Source organism: Sceloporus occidentalis, unplaced genomic scaffold (assembly GCF_023333645.1).
Source record: "Sceloporus occidentalis isolate IW3139 unplaced genomic scaffold, rSceOcc1.0.p SCAF_2, whole genome shotgun sequence".
Lineage (NCBI taxonomy): Eukaryota > Metazoa > Chordata > Lepidosauria > Squamata > Phrynosomatidae > Sceloporus > Sceloporus occidentalis.
In genome coordinates this window covers 190,749,990-190,775,689 of record NW_028316982.1, presented here as the reverse complement: position 1 = coordinate 190,775,689, position 25,700 = coordinate 190,749,990, and the positions used below count along the sequence as shown (strand labels likewise).

At 40.4% G+C, this 25,700-nt stretch overlaps 1 protein-coding gene across 10 annotated transcripts in view; it reads left to right on the top strand.

The window, feature by feature from the left end:
* Nucleotides 1-25,700, top strand: part of LOC149319486 (dystrophin-like) — a 1,434,671-nt gene that overhangs the window by 1,333,805 nt on the left and 75,166 nt on the right. For 9 of the 10 annotated variants that reach the window (XM_089511816.1, XM_089511819.1, XM_089511811.1 and 6 more), the window contains one exon: nucleotides 13,226-13,287. In XM_089511816.1, coding sequence (XP_089367942.1) covers nucleotides 13,226-13,287 — 62 coding nt within the window. Of the gene's footprint in view, nucleotides 1-747; nucleotides 809-13,225; nucleotides 13,288-25,700 lie in introns of those variants that run through there. The other variant, XM_089511818.1, reaches the window with a different exon arrangement.

Sequence of the window (25,700 nt, the reverse complement as noted above, 5' to 3'; positions counted from 1 at the left end):
TCTGAGGGTTGCCATAAATTGGAAACCACATGCAGGCACAGAAGTGTCCGTCTGTCTATAGATCCACATGCCAGACTCTCTCTCTCTCTCTCTCTCTCTCTCTCTCTCTCTCTCTATCTATCTATCTATCTATCTATCTAATAGAATCATAGAGTTGGGAGAGACCGCACAGGCCATCCAGTCCATCCCCCTGCCATGCAGGAAATCCAATCAAAGCATCCCCAATAGATATATCATCTATCTCAGTCATCTACCTACCTACCTACCTGTCCATCTATCCATATGCCAATCCATCTATCTATCCATTTATCCATCTATATGCCAAACTATCTTTCTCTCTCTCCATCAAGACAGACTATCTATCTGTCCATCCATCTCAAAGGATCTAGGCACATGATAGGGGAAAATCCCCCCAGAAACCGTCTGCTTGATATCTTGGCGGTTCTACCTTAAATAAATAAATAAAAAATACACCCCGATCCCATCCTTCCTTTGCTTCCTTCCTTCTTCCTTCCTTCCCTGGTTTGCAGGTTCCCGAGGTGGAGCCCAGGCCCAGAGCTCCGCCTTGGCTCGCCCTCCTCCAGCCTCTCCTCCTTCCCTTCTTTCGCCCTCTTTGGCCCGGGAAAGGCGCTGCTGCTGCTGCTGCTGCTGCTGCTGCTGCTTCTTCCCCCGCAGCCTTTGGGAGCCCCTGCTTGGCGCGGGTTGGTGGCGCGTTAGGCAGGTGCAGACGCCGGGTGCGCTCTCCTTTTGTTCCCTTCTTTGCGGAGGTCTCTGTCCAAGGAGAGGCGATGCGGGAGCAAGTCAAAGGGTGAGTGCCATTTTATTTGATTTGATTTTTTCCTGGCAAAACAGATCCACATTTATTATGTTGATGTGGGTTCTTTAAAAAAGGAAGCCATCATCTTGCACTTGTCCTGGCTTGCGCCTTGGCCAAGAGGAGGCAAGAGGAGGGCGGTGAAGGCAGAATGCAACTTCTGGGAGGCGTCTTTGCAATGGGGCATTTGCAGCTCCAGAGTCCTCCTTGCCACCTCTTGCCTCCTCTTTGCAAGGCAGATGAGTCTGGCAAACTGGATCCCAGCCAGGCTTTGCCTCCTTCCCGCACGTTGGAGACTTGGATATGATGGACTCCTGCTCAGATGGAGAAATCTGTAGGATGAAAATTTGGGTTTCTTCCCCAAACCCTGTGATTTTCCTCTAAGATCCAGGTGCTCTTCCCCTTCGCCTCCTTTTACATGCCTCTCTGCCTTGCTCATCCTCAGATAATGCCCCTCTCCAAACATGCTGCGTTTGGTGTGTGCGTAAAAACCAGAGAGTTTCACCTTTTTCCATTTGGAGCTAAGCAAAAGAGCCTGCCAGAGAAAGCTGGCTCTCGCTCTCTCCCTTTCATTCATTGTGTGCACACATTTCTGCTTGGTTTCCTCTGGGAATTGGAGCTGGCATTTGCCTTCAGTGCCTTCTCCTGGTCCTTTCGCTTGTCTGGGTAAATGTGGTCTGGTTAGAAGAGGCTGGCTTCTCTAGGGATGGATGGAAGAATGTCTGAAAAGGCAAGAGGTAAGGAGGAGGTCAGAAGAGGAGAGGAAAATAACATCCAGTATTCTGGAAGGAAGCACTTTGCATCATCTGTTGCAAAGAAACAACACAAGCAAGTAAACATCTGAAGAAGGGGATTATTTTATTGTGGCTAGAACTGCTTCATTGTTTCCCAGCCCTGTGACAAATATATACTGTATCATTCATAAATGGTGTGTGTGGGTTTTTTCTCTAAACACCGGGTTTATACATTTGGAACCTGAGGCAAGAAGACTTGAAAAATATGCTTTATGACTGGAATGGATAGGAAGGATCCATGAGTCTTAATGCTCTGTTTCAGCGTAGATGGTTTGCAAAGCTTTTCCCTGATAGACATGTGCAGGGTTTTTATTAACAGTACAGAAGGCTGCAGGAAGTGTTTGTAAGACAGGCACATCTTTTGTGGGGTTCAGCCTTGCCTCTGAAAATGTGTCCTGTTCTCTGGAGCAGCAGAAAACAAGCTTGCTCCCTCCTCCATATGAAATCCCTTCAAGTATTTAAACAGGGCTATCATATCACCTCTTTCAAAGCTCTGTTTCAGCATAGATGGTGGCTTGGTCTGGTGAAACTGTTGTTTGTACAGTGCTAACACCAAAGGAGACATAATAGTACCAGGGAAGAAGAGCCTTTTTGCTCTGTTAGCACTCAGAAGTGGGTTGCAGCCTGAATTTGACAAGACCTTATAGTGGCATTGCTTTGGCAGAAGTGGAGAGGATAAGCTTTGCAAAGCAAATAGAGCCCTGGACAAGGAACAGCTGGAGGGGTTGGCTGGCCAAGCCTTAACAACTGTCAGAGTGCACAAAATAAAATGCCGCACATCAAAGGAGAGAGAAGTCATTACCATATTGTGCTTAGCCCTTGACATTTGCTCCCTTCTCCTCCTCTTGCTTGACATTCATGTAAAAAAAAAAAAAACTTTGGGGTGAATTTCCATCCTCTTGGAATTTTTTTTTGGGGGGAAGCCCAAACTAATAAAATAATGAACAGCTTTTTAAAAAATAATCCTTCAAACCCAGTGATCTAAGGATTAAATGAAACCATTCTAGTGTGAGGATCAATAAACTCTGGACTTAGCAGATGGAGATGAACATAAATACTTCCAGACCATGAGAAGATACTGCCTTCTCCATTCTTCATTTACTATTTTCATACTGCTTAGTTTTCCCATTAGGAAAGTGGGGCAGATTGTGTATGTTGGGGGAAAGAGGACTTTGCTTCAAATACCAACCATCAAAAGCAAGTTACCATAGATTTTAATTGGTTTTTTAAAAAAAAAAAAAAAGCAACAGCACACTTATTTTATCATACCTGTGAAAATGTAAATGTTTAGGAAAAGCAGAAACAAGTTGTATAAATACATATTTCTCTGGCCAGTTTATACTGAATCAAGAAAGCAAAAGGCAACACCATCTTACACTGTGAAATTAATTCAGTTTGCTAATGAATTACCAAAATTATACAAATCATAGGTGTCTCTTGTTACCTGACAGTGTATCCATAATACACATACAGCTCATACTTGGGAGGGTGGAGTTTTTTCCCATGCTGGTGCAAATTTTAAATACTGTCATAATTTGAGGAATGACTGGAATTTCATGCCCAAATTGATGCCTATCATGCTTTTTAAAGAATACCTGTGGTAGAACCTAAGCATTATAAAATAACATATATATATATATAAAGCATTCATTGTAAAATACATTACAGAATCCAGTTTAAGAATTATGATGGAAGTAAATGAAAAAAAAATCTCTATTTTTTCCCTTTATTATTTCAACTACTGATTTTTTTTAAAAAAAAATAAAGTTGGAATATAATATGAGCAAGGAAAAAAACTAAATCTGCAGAGGTTCAAGAACAGGGTTTCTTTCAAGAGAAATGGAAATGTGTGTGTATCTTTGCTCACATGTGCAGAATTGTGTCAATTATTATAAACAGTCTTCACCTAAATCCTTTTGCAGACAGTCTTGGATGAGCTAGTGGTGGCGCATTTCTTTTCGGTTTTGGCACCATCTCTTAACATTAATATCATGCGTGCATTTATTGGTCGAAATGAACCCAGGATGGTAGATGCAGAGAGATAATATTTCAGGTGATAATGTGATCAAATTTACACAGTTGGATTTTCTGAATGCTTTTTTTGAGTTAAAAGCTTTAGTATCAACTTATTTTGTTTATTACTTATACAGAAGTAATTTAGGATTTCCTTCATTTGGTGATGCTGAATGACTGTTGTAGGTAGATCTGTATGCAGTAGTTTATCAGAGCTTGCTATTAGCACTGATCTGGTTCACTGATATGAACTCACTGCAGGGAAAGTCTGACCAAACTCTGCACACTTTTGGTTCAAGATGGCTGCTGATTGGTGTCTGGAGGGCTTTCCATGTGCCACTGTCTTTTCTCTGTATATTTTGGTCACGTCAAAGTTCACCATAACTTTCCTGTTCCAGCAGTGAGTCTAGCATGAAACTGGATAGAGAGTGTCATCCATTAATGAAAAGTCACTCTTCCATTTCATTTTATTTTCCAGCTAGTGTCAAAAAGGCAGCAAAAAACTGGGAAGTTAGCAGGAACTGAGCCAAAGATTTTTTTTAATCTAGTTTAATAATGTCTGGTTTCTAGTTATCCAGGGTCTTCTCCAGTCCTACCTACTAATGCCACAGATTGATACTAGGACCTGAGCTCAGACTATACACTGTTAAACTGCAGAGACATGAGACTAGAATGTGGAGGCACATCCTCATTCTTGCACTCTAATCACTGTTCACCTTCCTAGATAGGCTTAGAAATTGGATAGGAAGAAAAACGTGGCTTGAATGTACTTTGGAATTCACATTTTGCAGTTAATTCTTACTTTTCTCCAGACCTACTTGCTCCCTGCATGTAATCATCTGCAGAATGCATTTATTTGGGGGCAGAAGCTGCTTGATTGACTGTTTGAACAAACTGGGAGCACCGAGAGGAGAAAATGGGACTTCATGAACCCTGTTCTAGGTTCCCCCCCTCTAAATTATATAGGATCCATCATATAAAGTTCTGTATCATTAAGCTATTAGAGGTAATTAAATGCAAAATGTCTGCAAAACATGTATTTTAAAACTCCAGTTGCAAAACAATATAAGTAATGATTCTTAATCACTGAACACAAGAGCAAGTGTGGTGTTGTGGCCTGTGTGTTGGACTAAAATTTTAGGAGGTCCGGTTCAGATCCTAATTCAGTTGGCACTGGGGTGACTGGGCAAGTCATACTTTCATGGTTAGAGCAGAGTCATGGCAGATCTTCTCTGAAGAAATCTTGCAAAGAAAACCCTATGATGAGATTGCCATAAATTACATTGTATGTATTGCCTCTGCATCAGAAGTTCTTCTACCCCAGTATGTCACAGCCAGCTGGATGAGGAAAAAACCCAGATCAATTATCTCCCTGTCTCTTGGATTTCTGAATCTACTTACTTGTAGATGGATGTCCATTTATCCTTCTAATGCACAGACCCTTCCTCAGGGACGTAGCCAAGGGGGGGGGGGTTCTTGGGGTCCGGACCCCCCCTTCCATTACAAAAATGAATGGTGTGTGCTGCTGCACCGCCGCACCCAAGCCTCATTATAATGGTGGCACTTAGTCTGGACCCCCCCCCCCCCTTCCTAAAATCCTGGCTATGACCCTGCCTTCCTTTTAAATGTTTTATGTCATTTTAGAACATTATGATTGAGATCCTAGGGGAAGCAAGACATGAAACAGAAGCGAGCCATATCACACATTCTTTCACCATATCTTTTTATTTGAGTATTGTGAAGAACATTCTTATCTGAACTGTTAGTTTTGTTTGACATAAACATGTGTACTTTAGAAAGGTTTTCTCACTGGAGTTAAAAAAAATGGCTGCAGATCTGTTGAAGATGCTATTGCATTCCCAAGTGTGGTTGAAAATGGCCTGAGTTGCTGAGCTGGCATTGTATAATTTTACATGGTATACATGTGTATGTGTGCAAACACACACACATACACACACATTCATTCTCTCTCTCTCTCTCTCTCTCTCTCTCTCTCAAGCAGACCCAAAGCAAACAATTAAATGGCCTTTGAAAATAGCAAAGAGGCTTAGGAAGTGAAGTCTCCATGGAGTTTAACCTTTCCTAGAGCTGCACTTGTGTGTGGAATTGTTGATAACTTTCTAAGCTGAAAATGTTCAGAGAGAAGGAACAACACTTTTTAGTTGGTGGAGTAAAATAGCTGCAGCCTTCTTGTGTTCTGAATATAAAGTGCCAGTAGAATTGTTCTTGCTCTTTATAGTCACACTCAACCTTCACAGAATCCTTGGTAAATTATATTGAGTTTTCTTTAAAATTTCACACAGTAGTAAGAGTCATTGTTTTCATTTTGGGGTTCATCTTTTTTACACCTGTTATCCTTGATTAATAATTTCTAGAATTGATAAAACAATTAAACTGATGCATGACTCTTGCTTGACAAAAGGAGATTTCCTTCCTTCTAAGTCTGAGTCAGTATGTGCACTTTCCTCAGAGAAACTACTTAAGGGCATTGATAAACAGAAGCATATAGTCTGATTTTACTGTTACTGGAAGCATGAGGGCCTTCATATACTGTTTTAATGAGTCAATATATTAGCCTTGTTCAGGAGTTTTGAAACATATGTGGAGAAGTTGCAGTGTTGCATTATTACTCTTTCCCCCTGTATTGAGCAGGAAGGTTTGAAGAGGGTTCTAGGCTTGTTTCTTTGAATGTGCTTAAGTCTTCCCTGCAATCAGAAATCCTGATTGCTCAGAGTTTGTGACTATGGGAAGACTACAACTGTGTTCATCCAGACACACTTCCTATTCCTTTTAAGACCATAACACTCAACATGGAAAGTTCAGAGATGGAAGAGGAAAAGCCAGCATTTTTGTTGTTGCTGCGTGCCTTCAAATCTATTACAACATAAGCCCTTTCCATGTGCAAGATATCATGGATTTTTCTTGGCAATATTTGTTCTGAGGTTTGCCATTGCCTTTCTCTGAGGCTGAGAGCATGTGACTTCCCCAAGGTCACCCAATGATGGCTGAGTGGGGAATCGAACCATGGTCTCCAGAGTTGCAGTCCAACACTCAAACCACTATGCCACAATGGCTTTCATATATGACCCATAATCCCATCATAGGTTACAGTATCAGAATGTTTGAACAGCAATATTTTAATTGGTAAAAAAGAGAAATACTGGGAGATGGATGCTATTCCACTGGTGTCCTCCTTGTCAGTTTCCCAAGGTCATTTGGTTAGCCACTGGGAACAGAATGCTGGTTTAGATAGGACTTTGGTCTGATCTAGGGTGGCCATTCTTTTGTTCTGACACCTGTGAAATATGTGAGCTACAGAACTGAGTCTGAAGCCAAAAGTACCCATTTTATACATATGTAAAAGTAGTCCAACAGTCTGTTTGGAGGAAGAAAAATGCTTCCTCTTCCGACAAATGACAGTGGATTGTAACAATCTGATTTTTATTTCTTTTTCTCCATTCCCTACCCTAGAGAGACAGCATTTTGTTTATTTTGCCCAGTATTGACTTCCAGTAAACACAGAAACTGACACATTTTTCTGATCACTGTGTGTGTTGCTTGGATTGGGTCTAAAGTTTGTGGTAGTGTAATGTTTTGTATAGATTCTGTGTTTGTACACACATGCATGCATATTTGTCTCTCACCATGGTTATGTTGTGCTACAGAGCAGTATTAAGCAGACTTTTTTCAGAGGTTAGTCATTACTACTGAATTCAGGGCATTTACTCAGTAGGATTGCTGCCTTTGTGAATTTGCAGTTTGGTTGTGAAGGCATAAATGAGAGCTAAAGCTTGGGCCATACAGGCTGGCAGAGACTGGGTATTGCATACCCAAGTTCTGTGAAGAACATACACATCTGTTTCACTGGCACCATCACAAATAGCTGTGATAATTCCCACAACTAGAACTAGGAAATAAATAAATAAAGATAGTCTCTAATACTATTTTGAGTTGTGATCTTATTGAATTGTAATAGTAATTAATATGTTTACATATTGACTGACGGCCATCATAGATTCAAAGCATGCTCTTACGTATTTTAATGTTAAAGGAATTAATACAGCAGGCTTGCACATGAAAAGGACTTTAGTGTGAAACATGAGGGAACTGAGGAGACAGTATGGGCATAACAATGATCAGCCATTAGGCTGGGAGTATGAGAGTCTGCAATGACTTCAGAAAAAATATTACAGACTTAAAACAAGTTAACACAAGATCTCCGCATTTGCATATGTGCCTTATGAAGTTAGGATCTCTTGCTGCTATTTAGTGCACCTAAAATTGTTGTGGTTTTGGAGTGATGGGCACAGTTTAGTTTAAGCTGGTGAACATTTGTAGCAAGGGCTATAGAATTGCTGTCAAAGCCTCTGGAGTTCTACCTTGATTCCTTTGAATGGAACACCTCAGCTATTTGAACTATAAGTTGTGATATCATATAATATATGTAAGCATGTAACTATTTAATTGTGAACTGGCAGTACAAAGGGTTTAATGAAGACTTATGAGTTTTGGGTAGAGATGTACTAGTCTGAAATTAAAATAATTCAGTCTAGAATGTATTTTGATTGGTTGTTGATGAAATGTGCCTTCAAGTTTTTTCCAATGTATGGCAATTAAGTTGAACCTATCAGGGAGTTTTCATGGCAAGATTAGTTCACAGAGGGTTTGTCATTGCTTTCCTCTGAGGCTGAGAGTGTGTGACTGCCCACAGTCACCCAGTGAGTTTCCATGGCCAAGCAGAGATTCAAACCCTGGTCTCCAGACGAATTGTCCAATGCTCAGACCACTATACCATGCTGGGTCTTCCCATGTATGATGTCATTTTACTATAAGACTCTATGGTTGAAATAAATGAAAAGTAATGTATTTAATTTTTTGTGAACCTTTTCATCTCTTGAAAAGGGAATGGGAATGAAAGTGTTGATTACTATAACATCATGGATTTCTCACAGTAGTCTGAGTAGCCTGAACAATACAGTGGGCCCTTGGTATCCACGGGGGGTTGGTTCTGCCCCCCCCCCCGGGATACCAAAATCCACAGATGCTCAAGTCCCATTGATCTTAATGGCAGTGTGGCCTTGCGTCTGTTCCACCATTAAAGAAATGACACAAAAGTCCCTTGCCCCCCTCTACCTTCCCCCATCCCTCCATCCTTCCCTTCTCCCCCTGCCCTCCTTCCTTACCTGATTCCTTCCTTCCTCTCTGCCCCAGCTTGGCTATGGGGGCAGAGTCTGGCTCCCAGTCAGCCAGGGCTGGGGTTGGGGCCAGGGTTGAGGGTTGAGTCCCAGAGCCCCATCCCCAGGCCCAGAATCCGTGATGGAGCCTCTGGACTCCGAGACCCTGGCCCTGGCCCCCTCAGAGCCCCATTGGCTGGAAGGAGCCGGGGCTTGGGGCCAAGAGGCTCTGTTGCAGGTGATGTGCCTGGAGATGGGTCTCCAAGACTCAAGCCCCTGCTTTGGCCCTGGCTGTCTGGGAGCTAGACTCTGTCCCCAAAGCCAAGCTGGGGCAGAGAGGAAGGAAGGAAGCAGGTAAGGAAGGAGGGCTGGGGGAGAGGGAAGGAGGAAGAGGAGGAGGAAGGAAGGAAGGAAGGAAAGGGGGAGGGAGGAGAGTAGAGTGGGTCAAGTGGTTCCTCAGTGGTGGTGCAGCTGTGTCCGTGCTGCCATTGGGAACAATACGAACTTGCCATCAGCAAATGGCAAGTCCACAATAAGGAAGGCCCACTGTACTAGATAAGGTATTACATGCAATACATGAAACATTATTTCATCCCATTTAATAATACATAATAATACATAAAGTAACACTCTATGCCTCTGTGAACTTACTTAAAAGGAGTCTCTATGCTTCAAGCTTCAAGACATTTAGGATATGTATGAAGTGTGGCCGCCCAACTCACCAATTTGCAGTTGCGGAGTGGGGGATCCTCTGGGAGCTGCCGCAGCTCCCAGACCCAGTGTTTTCCCAGAAGTCCCTGGGGCCTGGGAAGAGCCCTGATTCGGACACCAGAAGGTGCGGGCTCTGCAGCTGTGTGTGGAAGAGATGTGCATCCACACTGGAGAAATAACCCGCTCCAGGCTGATTGGTCCAGACTCCAGAGGCCTATATAACACCACGTGGGCAGGTGGAGGATGCCATTCCGGCTTGGATCTCCCCACTCTCCCACCCTGGTTTACTCCTTTAAGAGGGTTGCAAGTGTTGCTGTCACAGTATGAGGCAGGGATATGGTAGACGTGATTATTTGAGCCCAGATTATTAGGAGTCTGACAGGGCGTGCTGGGATGGAGAAGGAGTTGCCAATACGGAGGTGAACTCCTTTCCAGTGTCCCCCAGAGAAAAGGGGCAGAGTGCAGACATCCAGACACCCCTTGTCATCCCTGGACCTGGTCATGACCAGGTAACGGGGTTCATGGATCTACAGTCGATACCAGATCCTGACCCATACCTCGGGCCAACCCCACCTGTCAGCTGTACTAATAAAGTTGTGGCCTTTTTTCTTCCATGTGGTGGTCTGTGTGTAATCCTTGTGTGGTGCCCCTCCCCCAATCAACGCAGTATTTTTTTAACACATTACTTTTACAGATAAATTTTTATCCAATTGTATGGTCCTATGAATTTCATAGGGTTTTTATAGGCAAGGAATATTCACACATGCTTTGCCATTGCCTTTTTCTGAAATACAGCCTAGAGCACCTGACATTCCTTGGTGTCTCCCATCAAGCTGACCCTGCTTAGCTTCTGAGATCAGTCAGGTTGCGGTGCCTTCAAGGTACTGAGGTACAATTCTGTCAGGTTACTGTTCATATAACTGACAGATGTAACTAAAGTTATTTCATCCGCCAAACACTATCTCTGAAATTTTTATGAATTTAGCAGTACAGTGCGCCCATATCACATGTGGGTGCACTATACGCAGCTTTAGGATGATGATGAAAGCCATATGACAGAACAGGAAATGATGTGTGCATGAGTCCCATAGTTTTCAATGGGGCTTGAGCATACGTGGTATTTGCCTTACGTGGTGGGTGTTTGGAATTGATCCCCCATGTAAAGCAAGGGCGCACTGTACCATGTTGTATCTGCTTAGAAGTAAGTACGGTTCAGTTAAAGGATAAGTATGTATAGGACTGTAGGATGACATGACTGGTTAAAAGGAGATGTGGTTATACCAGTAAGTCCATAAATGGTTGCATATATTGCTTTTTTAACTTATGTTTTTGTTGAACTAGACAGTTCTAGATTATTTAAAATATATAGAACATCTACATTCAGGAAGTTCAGCAGAGCTGTTGAAAATTAAATCACATTCTGCAGTTTTAATTTGGTCTTCATTCTATGAGATAAAGCTAATTGTTAGTCCCAACTAGACTCACTGAGGAATGGGACTTGTTACGTCAACACTTATATAAGATCCATTGACTCAATGGGTCTACTGTAGTTAGATTAACAATTGAATTCACTTCTAAATTTTAGAAAAATGAATTTCCCTGCCTCCATCTTTCCAAATGCCATCCCACCTCTGAGTTAGGCTGCACTGAGAAGAGCCTCAGGGTGTTTGCAATCCAGTTCCCCTTCCTTCTTTGCATAGCAGAAGAGAAAATAATTCAGGGCTAAATGATTGATAATTGAATTTTTTTAACTCATTTGGATACTTTTCTCTCTGAATATTTTGTCTGGTTAATTGTGAATATTGACAATTTTTTTTTTTTAAACAAACTGTGTGCTTAAACTAAATCTGCTGCATCAGTCAACAGAAACTTCTGCTACAAGAGTTCCCTTGTCTTTTTTATTGAGCTAGATGTGTAGGAAACATGCCAGCCTCTAACCCTTTTTGGATATTGCCCTGTAGGCAAGGAGAGCCTCATTATCAAAAAATAAAATCAAAGAATTGGCGCAATTCTCTGAAGATGCCAGCTACAGCAGGAATACAAACTCTGGTCTCCTGGAATCCTAGTCCAGCATCCAAACCACTATTCCACATTGGATCATCAATGTAGACTCCAGAATCTAGAAATGAAGCATTAATATGTCAGGAATAAACTCTTCTAGAACATGGCCACATAGCCCTAAAAACCCAAAAAAACTAATTGGCGCAATTCTTCCTGAAGGCTTCTTCTCTACAGATTACCATGAATTTCTTGTACAGTATGTAGGTAGAAGTGCAGCTTCCATTTTACTGCACATTCCAGTGACTTGTTTTGCATGAGATGTAGATAAGAAGTGCATAGGAGGAATAGAAAACATTACTTTCAATCTAAGATTTCTGTGCTAAAGATAAATATGTTTGCCTATATAGATTTGATACTCTATGATATTTGTTTAGCCCACTAAAATAATATTTATGAATTCCACTTACTACCATGAGTTACTGCCTTTTTCAGCATTTTGAAGACCTTTACCTAATCATCTCAGAATTTTTTTTACTGCCACATGAGTGTACAGAAGGGATCATATATGATTAAAATAGAATCTAGAATTGTAGAGTTGAAAGAGATCACAAAGGGCCATCCAGTCCAACCTGCTGCCATGCAGGAACTCTCAATCAAAGTATCCCCGACAGATGGCCATCCAGCCTCTGTTTAAAGACCTCTAAGGAAGGAAAAGTCTTAGCTCATTTAATAAGTAATAAGTTCATTTGACTTATTAATGCTTCATTTCTAGATTCTGGAGTCTATATTGATGATCCAATGTGGAATAGTGGTTTGGGTGCTGGACTAGGACTCCAGGAGACCAGAGTTTGTATTCCTGCTGTGCCATGCAAACCTATTCAGTGACCTTGGGCAAGTCACACTCAACCTCAGAGAAAGGAAATGGAAAACCTGCTAAGAATAATTCTTGCCAGAAAAACACTAGGATAAAGTTGCCATAAGTCAGAATCGCTTCTGACAAGTGTCAATATTGACTCATTTAGGCTTTGAAGCAGGCTTTGATAATTTTATTTGCAGCATTCTGTGAAGTGCTGAGCCACCATGTGATAAAATATTTGATACCAAACTTTCACTCAGTGAATATTCTAACTACTTTAGGCTTAAGATAAAACTAGTATGAAATTAATAAACAATGTTCCTATTTTACAGAAGCTTCAATCTTATCTGGACTTGCAAGGGACTAAAATTGTTTTATTTCTATTATGTTATAGAGTAGCATATGTTTCCATTTTCTCCCAACTGAAATAAGCATAGATAGACCCACCATATGTTTTCTCCCATCATTCCCAATGTCTTCCACTCTTAAGGACTGTCAAAATGCATCAGCATATTTAGCATTAGTAGAGATGCTAAGTATGAGTCTTTGGGTCACTGCACATGTCTCTTAACAATTGTCCTAAGAATTTTTGAAAATTTGAAGTGGAATCTAGTACACACATTGTGTTATCAAGGGAAAGTATGCTCACGTGAAAGATTTTGAACGTATCAGCTGAAATGACCACTATTGCATTGCCACATTGTAGTCATGTAAGTGAAATAATCATACTAAATAAATCATACTAAATAAACAACTACTGAGCAATTTCTTTGGGTGGAAAGCTGACATACCACAAAGGTACTGGAACTGGTATAAACATAACCTATAAAAACACTGGATCTCTTTTGTTTTTGCCTTGCAGTCATGAGACGCAGACCACCTGCTGGGATCATCCTAAAATGACAGAGCTTTACCAGTCCTTAGGTAAGAGTAGTCTACATTCCAAGAATGCGTTTTTCTTGGATTTCTTTTTTTAATTTAATAAAATTGGAAGCTGTATGAGACAGCTGGCATTTTAAAGGAAGTCAGAAACTTTATAAAATCATACTTGTCTGTAAATGTTTGAAATGTTTACTTCTTTGGTATTTATCTAAGTGGCACTTTGTAAAAAAGGATTCTTTTCTTTTTTTTAATAGTCAGCTTTTTATGCACATCTTTTCCTTTTCTTGCTTTTCATTAGTTAAACACAAATCCAAACTTTATTAATAAAAGTAGACCTCTATATCCATACCTTCTACATCCACAGATTTAGCCACCAATGGCTTGAAAATATTCAAAACACAAATTCCAAAAAGCAATCTTGATTTTGCCATTTTATACAAGTGACGCCATTTTACTACATCATTGTATATAATGGGAATTGAGCATCCACTGATTTTAGTATCCATGGAGAGGTTTTTGGAAACAAACTCCAGTGGATACCAAGGACCCACTGTATTGGTGTCTGATTGTTTGAAGGTTAGGTTTGTCAATCCTTGGATAGCGCATTTTCTTTTAACATAATGTAGCTGCAGGAATTAAAAGCAGTCCTGTGATATCCCCTTGAGCACTCAGGCTGTGTCTACCATCAAATGCTTCTGTTTCTTTGTTCTTGTATGCATTCTCCTATATTAGGTACTCTGACTTACGGGGCAGAGGTGCCCTCCCTGACCTACGGGCTGTATTTGAACCATCAGGGCCTATGACAAGTCCACTCCTCTACGCTTGCTCTCTCTTGCCCAGAATTACTTAACAGTTTCCCCCTTTTTAGCTCAGCAGGGAAATTGTAAGGGAGGGAGGTTTAAACCTACATTCCCCATGATCTCTTTCCATGCACACTGTGACTCAGCTGATCACTAGAAAATTTAGCAAGGAGAAGTGGTGAATAATCTGTTTGCTGGTCTTGCTCACTTTTCAATTTGGCCCCAAACATATCTAGTTTGTAGTTCCCAGCCACATCAACCATAAGAATGTTTATTTTACCATAGGAATATTGTCCTCTGATGAGGGAAATTCTTCATTCCACTTTACCTTAATGAACTTATGTATATCCATGATCAATCAGACTTGACTGTTCTTTAATTTTGGTGTGTGTGGACATTTTCTTTAAAACCACAGAAACCATTCCACAAATCAACAGCTATAAATAGTTGTTTAGTTAAACTGGGGAGTGGACTCTCTAGATGCTGTTGGACTACAACAGCATCTAACCTATCTGGCCCAAGAGTAAGGGCCACTATTACTCATCTCTGAGCCAAATAGTCTAGTATGGAATGGCATATGTGAGCTATGTGTAATGGTGTATATTTAACATTTTTATTATATTAAAGAAGTTTAAAGGCAGATGAAACCAAAAGACTTTTAAAAACCCTTGCTGTTTGTCTGCCTTTTAATTTGCATATTTTGAAGTGCTCCCACTGAGCCTCTCCAAAACCCCTACATCCATTTTTTTTCCACAGAAGAGGCTCCTGAAGCCACCCAGGAGTGGTACCCTACTTTATTTCATGCCTCCCCCATTAAATAAACACCAAAGACCTGGAAACTGAAACCAGAAGTGATTTATGGTTGGGAAACCAGTTTTGGAGTACTGAGGCATACTAAGGGCACAAAAGTGACATTTTCTACTCACTGCATTTTGCTGCTCTGGCACAGCTAGAAGTGTTTTCATGGTTTTTCATTCCTTTCTCATTTGGTTGATGGGCTCTGTCATTCATAAATTTGCAAAGTTTTACCTGGATCCAAAGTTCACTGGTGTAAACAAGGCTTTCCTTCCTCCTAAAAAGCCTCTTCTAAACATTGCAAGACTCGGGCAGAGACCTAATTTGTATCATGGGGCTATAGTGGGAGATGTGAATTGCTGATAACTGGACTGAGTCAGCATATGCAAGCAAGTTCCTTGACACATACCTTCTCTTCATCCAATTTGCAACACTGCTTCTGATACTAGATTCCATGTCTAACATAGAATCTAGGGGCCCCTGCATCTCGGGTTGCAAGGGCTGTAGCCACCTAAATACCCTAAAGGCACCAGATCCTGCCTGATCTTGGAAGCTAAGCAAGGTCAGGAGATTAGTACTTGGATGGGAGACGGCCAGCGTATACCAGGTGCTATATAGGCTGTATTTCAGAGGAAGGAACTAAGAAAGGGACCTCTGAATATTCCTAAGAAAACCCTACAGAATTCATGAGATTGCCATAGGTTGATAGGTGACTTGAAGGCACATACACATGTACAAAGGCTACAGTGTGGAGCAGGTGCAGAAAAAACCCTTCCACAAGTAGATTTTTGTCTGTGCAATGTTCTTTATAATATATTACCTTTACCTGAATATATTTTCTTTGAAATACATTGTGATTGGGGGTTTTCCCCCACCTGTACTACTTTCTTCCTCGAAAGCATCTAAAGACAAACCTGATTCTTCAGGTATGAGCCAGAGTTGCCTTAGGTGGCTCAGACAATTACTGGATGTTGGAGTGTTCTCCTGACTTCTCTCTTCCCTCTACAGATGCATAGAAAGCATTTCTAGACCATTTTCAGTACAGTTCAGATAGTAATGAATATGTTCCTGAATTAGTTGCGATGATTCACCATGTGGGGTCCATAAGGGAGGAATGCCCCTAAAGTTGTAATGAGTGAGGCAGCCACCAAAGGCATCAGAACCTGGGAGGAGCAGCAATGTCAGAACCCCAGATATTTCTCCTGACCCTAACCGTAAGCTCTCTGCTCCATTGCAAAATGAGCCCATTGCTCCCAACACTATACTGTCGAGTGCTATCATAAATTTCAGTTGCCAGTACAGTCCTTTTTGGCATGTGGAAAGGAGAGGATGGGGGAGGCATATTGTTCTTGACCACAGGCAGCAGAAGTCTTGGTCTGACCCTGCCATCTTGCTGTGCTTGCAGTGTTCTGTTTCCATTAAATCATCCTCTCTCTCTGAAATTTAAAAATGTGCAAAAGGTCCTGCTCCTTGCCACTTTGAAACTGGTTACCCATAGCTAAACCTTTTCAGCCTTTGCTTTTGTTGGAAGTGACTGAAGTGTTAATTGTTTGTAACAAATGTGAGAACTATTCTCTTGTCCTGCAAAGGGCTGTATAGAATGCTTTTGTGTTGAGTATGAACACAGCCTGAAAGCACAACCTCAGTATTATACTTAAGTCCTCTGATATGAGTGATCTACAATAATCATAGCAAAAATAGGTACTTTAACTATCAAAAACATAATGTAACTTCATTCCCTATTATGTTCAACACTTTGAGCCTTTTAAACATACAAATGGGTCTTTAAAAAAAGTTGCAGAAGAGATATAAATTCATTAAAGAATAGGAGACCACATTGTTTTATATTTTGATAAACTTCAGTTGCCACAAGAAGATTCTTTTGAGAAACTAATGTTTTACCCATAGTAATAAAATAAAATTTTCTTCTTTCAACATAAATCTTTATTGCATTGAGAATAAATAAATATGCTATAATATGCCATATAAAAGTAAGGTAGATTTTGGATTATTCTAAAAAATCCATTTGGCACATGGAAAATTGGAATTACTTATGAGTTTACAGTATATATGGCCTTGGAGTAGAAATATATGAATTTCTTTTCTGTTTAACAGAAGTATTGATAAAAGTATTTCCAATGCATCAGGAGAGGGTTATTTTAATGTTTTTATTGTCTGTGGTTATAAGGAACCCAGATATATCTAGCAAAGTGCAATGCTTTATATAAATGGAAGAATCCAAATTCAATCTACTCCAGGGAAAAATCTTTAATATAATATATTTTCAAGATGAGGAAACAAGAAAGTTTCTGGATGGGGTTTTGATAATGCATCAAGGTATAGCTTAAAATAATACATTACTGTAAAATTCATAAAATGCAAGTTTCATATAACCACAAAGCCTGAAAAGGGGAAATGAAAAAATTGAACCTATTCATACTTTGATCATTCCTTTATCCAGCCAAGAAACCAAATTTCATGCTTGTATGTGTGCTAGAGCAAGGACCTATATGGACCACAAACATGCATTAAAAATGTACTTTAACTTAAACTTATTTAAAATAGAAACTCTTCAAGTCTTCAGAAAACAGATCTAATAAAAAAATCTTCAATTTTTCCCCCTCCTGTATGGTTTTTAACATCTTGCCTGATGAAGAAGCCAGTGGAGCTTCGAAAGCTGGCAACATGTATATTGTGCATACCAATAAACGTATCACTGATGGATTCTTGATTGAAGTTAGTACCTGTAATTGAAAACAGCTTCTCATTTCTCCCTTTTCTATCCCATACACTACAAGTTCTGATGTGATCCTCTTTAAAGATGTATTTATTCTTTTGATCCCCCCACCCCACGGGACGAGGTATGTTACGCTTTGGTTTCCTGGAAAACAATTATGCCCAAGAACACACATCAAGGAGCATACCCTTTATATAATAGATTGTAGAAACACTTTCGGGGGGAAATATTTTCATGCATACTCAGTGAGTCACTGAGTTTAGGTTTGCAGTTTAGATACATTTTTCCATCCAAAAGACCAAAGCTTGGATTTCAGTCTCAATAATTTTATCTGGAGGACTGAAGAACCTGTGGTCCTCCTGATGTTACTGGGGTACACTTCCATCATACCTGGCTCTTGATTATACTGCCTGGGGTAGATAGGAATTAAAGTAGAACATCCCCCTCTGGCTTTTAAATTTAATAGACTGATAGGCAGATTTCAGAATTGTTGGACCTACAGTGTTTTCACTAGAACGTCAAGATGCACGGACCAGAACCAAGGGCAAAAACCTTATACCAAGCCAATCCTGATCCCAGGTTTTATACACATGCACATACTGAACCAAGTTCTGAGTCCTTTCATGCAGACATTCATGGCAGTTCATGGCTCCTTTCTCCTGTTTCTATTTCAGAAACAGAATTTACTAGGTGGAATTTAGGTAGAAAAGATTGCTTTGTTCTTGCTACTGTTAAACAGTTGGAAGTCAGAAAGCCTTGCCACTCTACAGCAGATCGCCCAGTGAGTTGGCTGAAAGTTGAATTGTAGTTTGAAGCATGTTAGAAAAAAATGTGATTTAGAAGATAATGCTTGTTTAGCTTATCTGATTCTGCTGCCATGGTAACTATAGTTATTACCCTTTGGAATAAGGATAAAGGAAGAAAGGAATCTACAAGACCCAATCTGGTCTATATATTTTGGACTGAGCCCAAATGTAATGGTGTTTTCATCAATCACTCCATTAATCAAATTGGTCAATCACTTCATATCTAAGCAGGGTTCTCTGTAGGCACCTGTTGCATTGATTCACAATGACAGACCCCACCGTATGTTCTGCTTTTTAAGCACCTAGAATCTTAGGCGGGGTACAAACCGCCGCTTTGCGGCGGTCTGCCGCCACCGCCGGTAGATCCGTGGGGGAGCCGGAGCCTTCAGACGGCGCGGCTCCCGCGCGGACCGAAAAAGAGGCTCCAAAATGGAGCTTCTTTTTCAGTCGCGTTTGTGACGTAGCGAGGCGCCAGGGGCGCACTCGCTACGTCATAAAGGCTGCGACACGTACGGACGCTCAGCGTCCGATACGTAAAGATGGCGGCGCCCATGTGGAAGGGGCGCCGCCATCTTGTACGTATAGGATACGTACTAGGGTTAGGGGGGTGCGGAAGCACCGCCCCTTCCTAACCCTAGTACGTATCCTATACGTACTATATGGCGGTATGTATCCCGCCTTAGTATTCTAAAATACATTGCAATGAAGTAACTATTAGACCAACACAAACCTCTTCCAGTGCCAATGGTTTACCATTCTTGTCTTAACTGTAGCGTTATTGTAGATGCTGTTCAGTAGCCAGCCATACTTATAGTTATTTTCTCTTAAGATGGAGCTCACAAAATACCAGGCAATTTGTAAAAGGCATAATGACTGGTAGTTTTGTTTGAATAGTTTTATAGGGAAAGGAAAGGAAGGGAAAGGAAGTTTCTGAACTTTCTTACCTCTTCCTGCCGAGAAACCACACATGATAGGCTGATGTTATACACATGCAGATCTTTTCCTATAAAACACAGATTCACAATAGATTCCTTTGTGGACAAAAGTTAACTCTCTATCCCCTACTAAAGTTATGAGTAATCCCAGTTCTTGAATAATAGAGATATTTGGCATCCATAAAGTACTGTTACATTTGTTCCTTACATGCTCCAGGCAATGCTAGTTGAACTATTCCAGTGCCATCTAAAATAGGCAATGAATTATTTCATTCTCATCAATTCAGTCTTTTCAGTGTTAACCTATATTTGAGGCTGCAGCCTCCTGTTGTAAGACACTGTAGTCTATTTCCCAGTCACCTGTGCCTGAGCCTGTTGAAGTCTTTGGCCACAACCCAAGACAGTGTTTCTTTAGCACTAATCACACTTAAGCCTTTTGTAGTCAGTACCTCAGCTTTTAAACTGCACTAAAACTATAGTTTTGTGTGTGGGGGGGGGGGAGGGTTGGCTATTTGGCCATGTTCTAGAAGAGTTTATTCCTGACGTTTCACCAGCCTCTATGGATGCCGGCCATGAAAACACTAAAACTCCTTCTCAAGCTAAAACTAGTGTTGGAATCAATGCTAATTGTAACAGTTGGATGTACCCGTGAATGGGGAATATCTATCTGTTTGAATTTCCTCTCAACTCTCCACTATAAAATAAAGGCCAAAATCTTACTTTGAGGTTGTGTAACATGGATCTTCACATTTGGAATTAAGATTCTTAGTCATGTTAGTCTGGAATATCAATTGAAACTAACTCTGTGAAAGAAGTTGTATTGTAGGCTTTCTTAGACTCCATGCATCTAAGGAAGTAGACTAAGAGGTGTACAGACTGCCCCTAAGGGGTGGCCTGTAGCCACCTCCACTTGCACCAGATCAGGGCCGTGGCAATCGCACACTGCTTTAAGGTGCTCCTTTGGCGCTGCGTTGGGAGGCAGAGTCAGGGCATGCATCGTATGGATGCCACGCCCTGATTCCACCTCCAGGCCACCCTTAATGGGCAGTCTGCACAGCCCCAGTCTACAAAAGCTTATACAGTCCGCCCTCCCCATACATGGGGGATCCGTTCCAGACCCACACACACACACACACATATATGGGGGAAAGAGCGTATGTTCAAGCCTCATAAAAATAATGGAGCACGTGCTCATGGTGGCGCTAAGTTCAGAAACTTAGAGAATGTGGGAGCTGACTTTGCTTTGTAGTCAATACCCTTCTTTGAGTACGCACCCCATTATTTCTGCTGTGACTTGCCTTCCAGTTAAGCTCAAAGCCATGAAAGGCAAGCCTGCCTATAAGGAGTGCCGACTGTACTACAACTTCTTTTGCACAGTTTGTCCCAAAGGTGCTACAAGAACCCTATGCATTCACATTTGGAGTTAGGTATTGATCAAGTTATGCAACCAGTCAATGGCAACCATACAAATGAATATGCAATCGGGTACACAGCTGGATGGTATCTCACATGCATTGTTATCGTTGTTGTCATTGTGTGTCTTCTAGTCATTTCCAAGTTACAGTGACCCTAAGTTGAACCTATCATGGGGTTTTCCTGGCAAATTTCTTCATGGGGAATAGGACGTTAATTTTGTGTGTTTCAAGCAAACTTAACAGATCTCTTCTATCAATTTGCAAATAAATTCTAAATATTTGTATCAACAGCTAAAACACCATCGCCACAACAGAGAATTCCTATTCTATTTATTTCATTTAAATGCTGTCTTTCTCCCAGAGTGGGACCCAAGACAGCTCTCAGACAAAGAGTCAACTTATAAAACCTTCATAGTAATTTGTAAAAGAATAGTTAAAACTACCACATAAAGCAGTATAAACTCATTTAAACAATATACAAAAGTTTAAAAAGTTTAAAAGATGCCAATAAGAAGATGTTTTTGCTTACACTTTAAAAGCTTGCTTAAACAAAAAGGTCTTTGCCTGCTGGTGAAAGGAAAGGAGTTCCAAGGAGTAGCAGCCACTAAGAAGGCATTGCTCATGGCCTCAGCAAGCGAGCCTGTGATGGTGGTGGGATCAAGAGAAAGGCTTTCCCTGTAGATCATAGGACCCTATAGTGAGGGATACGGTCTAACAGTCAAGACTTAAGACATATTGGGCCTTACACGCTATGACCAGCACTTTGGATTGTACACAGAAATGAACTAGTAGCCAGTGGAGCCGTTTTAAAAAGGGGCTTGTATGCCCCTTATAACTGACCATGGCGGGTTATAAACCGCCGGGTTGCGGCGGTGTCCCTCTGCTGCCGCTTGCAGCATCCGGGAGCTGCAGCTGCCACACCGCGGGGCTCCCAGACGCTCCGAGGAAGGAGTGCGGCAATCGCGCTCCTTCCTGGGCCCCGGAAGTGGCGCCGCAAAGCACGAGGCGCGCTTTTGCGGCATCACTTCTGCCGCGACACGTCTGGATGCTATACGTCCAAGACGTCAAAATGGTGGTGGCCATGTGGAACGGCCGCTGTCATTTTGGGCGCGCGGAGCGCGTACTAGGGTTAGGAGGGCGCCCCTTCCTAACCCTAGTATGTGCTCCGCGTGTACTTTCTGGCAGTTTGTAACCCGCCCATGGTCCACAATCTAGCCACAGCATTTTGGACCCATTGAAATTTCTGAACAGCTTCCAAAGACAGCCCCGTGTAGAGTGTATTATAGAAGTTGATTTAGAGAAATGCAGCTGGGACCTATATTTGCCTGACTGTTGAGATGTATTTTTGAAGGAGAAGCATAGGAAGGAATTGATGTATTCCAATTAATTATGCTTAGCATACAAATACAATAGCTTGGAAGAGTAGTGTCCCTAAGGTGGGAAATTTACCTTTTTAACTTCTTTTGTTCAGCTGTGAACACCTGTTTATCAAAAATGGCAGTGTTCTGCTAGATGTTCTTCATCTATCTGCATAATATGTACTCTGAATCTATTGCAGGTATGCACTACTGCACTGCGCTGGTATCCCATCATTTAGCTTACCTTTTTAATGTATGCTTGCCAATTCTCAGGGGGCAGATATTGTTCATTTTCTATGTTAATTCATTTATAAATACAAACATCCATTTAAAATTTAAAAAGCCTAGCTTTGAAGGTATACTTTCAAAAACCCAGCCAGATAACAAAATAAAAGAACTTGGGAATAAAAATGAACAAGAAGAAAGCTTGCTAACATTGCATATTATTTCATTTGCTAGCAATGCTGTATTATTTTCCTCAAACAATGAGGAAAAGCTTTCCATGATCAAACCTCAAAGTTGGTGTTTTATCTGCCAGTAAATCACTGAATAAATTCTCAAGAGACACTGAAATTGTCATAGGCAAGGAAGGATATATAATATTGGGTAGTCCTTAAGAGCTGAGATTGTGCTACAGAACTGGTTTTCCACATCCTTCCATTTTATTTTCACAGTATGTTGCTATACTGGCTCTATGAAACAGAAGTTTGTGGAGGGAAATAGGCTGGGATAGACTAGTTATGAAGGACATGAAAGCAAATAATAAACATGATACAGAATATAGGTTTTATATAATACATGAACTGGAACTTCTATTCAGAACTGGCTGTAAATGGAATCTGTACCATGTCACATGATTTGACAGAGTAGACCATTTCTGCAAACCCAGGAGCCATTTCCCCCAGAACTTGTGAGAGGCCATCCATGCCACTGCTGTTGAAATTCAATGAGTGTGGCAGCAAGATCAGCAGTAATGCATGCCGTGCATGAGCCTTGTTTTAAGTAGATTCATGTGTTGGGATGGCGGTGGAGAATTGCAGCACTAATGCTCCTGAATTTTGGCAATAAAATACACAGCTGGGGAAGAGGTTTGTACTTTTAACAGTGGTGAAAGAATGAGAAATTCAAGGGCAAGGGAACTGTATGTGTTAAATTAGATAAAGGAATAAAGTTAGAAGGGTATAGTTGTTACAAGTGTTTTGAGGATAATGACATTTCACGCTATACAGTTAAACTACTTTTAGGCAACTTTAATTGCTATGGCTTCATCGCTATAGTTTTGTGGGGTCTTTTTAATTCTCTGCTAGGGAGTTCTAGGGCCTCTGCAAACTACAAATCCAAGTACTGTATTACTTTGGATGCAGCTATAGAATTTAAAGTGGTACCAACATAATTGTATGGTGTGAAAGCAACCACATAAGGTGTTTTGTTCTTTTAGTGGAGCTGAGCACTCTGGGAGAGAAGATTTTGTTATGAAATGCACTTCAGTTGAAAATGCAAATGGCAAACTGCAGAAATGCAATCAAACTTACAATTAAGGGTCTATAGGTGAATTGAGACTTTTATATTATGACTGCAAGGCATCAGTTCAATCTAACAAAGAGCTATGTGAAAAAAGACCTCCAACTGAGAACATAAAGTAATCTAGAAAAATTATGAGCATAAGTAGCTGAATTAGGAGGATTAAAAATTTGAACATGCTTTTATATACAGATAAATTTATTACTGATCTGAATATGGCAACAATTTGTTGTGTTGTATAAAGTTTATTTTCCTAACATTATCCATTTAAAGCCTCAGAATGTTTTTTTCCCTTCCACAAGATTCTATTTATATGCTAATCTGCATCATTCACTTGTTATTTTCATTGTAACATGAAAATCTTACTTGTTACTCTGTCCTTACTTGTCCAAGAGTACTGGTTTTTTTTCCCAAATATACTAAATGAAATTGTAGTGACAGTGCCTTAGCAAAAGAAAGCTTTATTAATTTGCTTTCAGGATAGATTAATTGTCTTTGTTTAAATCCCAAAATGTATTCTAAGCTACTTCAAGGTTTGTGGAGTTGGCATCAGTATGGAGAAAGCAGATTTGGCAGGAGAGGACAGTGCCAGAACAATACACTAATGAACAACTCATTAGAAATGTTAATGAAAGTCTGTTAATAGTAAGAAAGCAAATACATGTTGAAGGTTGCTAGCATTATATTAACAAGATCTTTAAAAAAAAAAAAGCTGGCCTTCAAGGTGACTATCAAGAAATGGCTATCTAGATAATCTGATGTTTGCCTGTAAAATTTATTATTATTATTATTATTATTATTATTATTATTATTATTATTTAACAGCTACTACTACTATTAAAGAAAGATATGTGTGTAGCTGCAGTTCTAGGCTGTTCAATAAAAATGGAAAATAGAATGGGGACTGGATCAAAATATAAGAATGAAAATGAAATAAAGGGACCCGTGAAGTGTGAGCAGAAAATAAAATATCTGGACTCTGAATGTCACTTTTATTAATAATGTTGTCATATACAGTTAAGAGTACTGAAGTTAGAATAGTTTTAAAAACCTTGCTATGCTAGAGAGTTTCAGTCTTTGCCATGTCCCAGTGTCCACAGTGTGCAAGTTAAGTACCAGATCTGTATGCATAGTTTTTTGTTTTATCTTGTGCTTTGTAAAAGGAGATTGTGAAAGAATAACACACATTGGTAGGATATGAAGAAAAGAGATGTGTATCCATGATAAAATGAAGTTGGCAAGCTATTATATACCTCCTGGCAAATGAATTCTGAGGATAGTAATCCAGCTGTCTGTTGAGGAAGGCAACTTAAACACATAAAGAGCAATTTAAACAAACAACCACCATAGCATTTGTTCAGGGTTTTCTTTGAAACTAACAAACTAAAAATGACATTTCACTTAACAAAAACCTTAATGCTTTAACACTGAAGATAATGTGGGATGAATTAGGATTGTGTGTATATGTGCCTTCAAGCTGCTTGTTGATTTATAAATTTCATAGGGTTTTGTTATGCAAGGAGGTGCATAAAACAAAGTGAGGTTTTATGCTAAGATTCCAAATTCTCTTCAAATGTAGAATGTGGTATAATATATAGAGTAAAAGTTTCTGAAAGTTTGCTGACCATCATCACAAAGTGACTGTTCAGGTGAAACAGAGTCCATCACAAAATGTTTGAAGACTGAGCAGAAATTCAGTATCTTTCTTGTCTCGTTTTTGCAACATATCAGACCAATTCCATGCACCCAGAGTTAAATTCTGTTGTACTTGGTGGTGCTTACTTTTAGGAAAGTATGTTTTTGCTGCCAAAGAATTTTAAAAGACAAATCTAATCTAAACATTTTAATACAGCTCATAGAAGGTTTGGATGATTTATAGCTGAAATGCATCTTTGGGGTGAAGCAGACAGTTGATAAAGAACAGCCAGAGGCCAAGCCATGACCACAGTGACCGCGCGGCCTGTGACCAAAGTGAGCTGCCTCTGCAGGTCCATGCCAGGCTGGCCAGGAATCAATTCAAATCGACTCCTTTTTCATCTGGCCTTTGGACTGGAGTGTGGCCTTGGCACAGCTTCCAGCTCCTTTGGG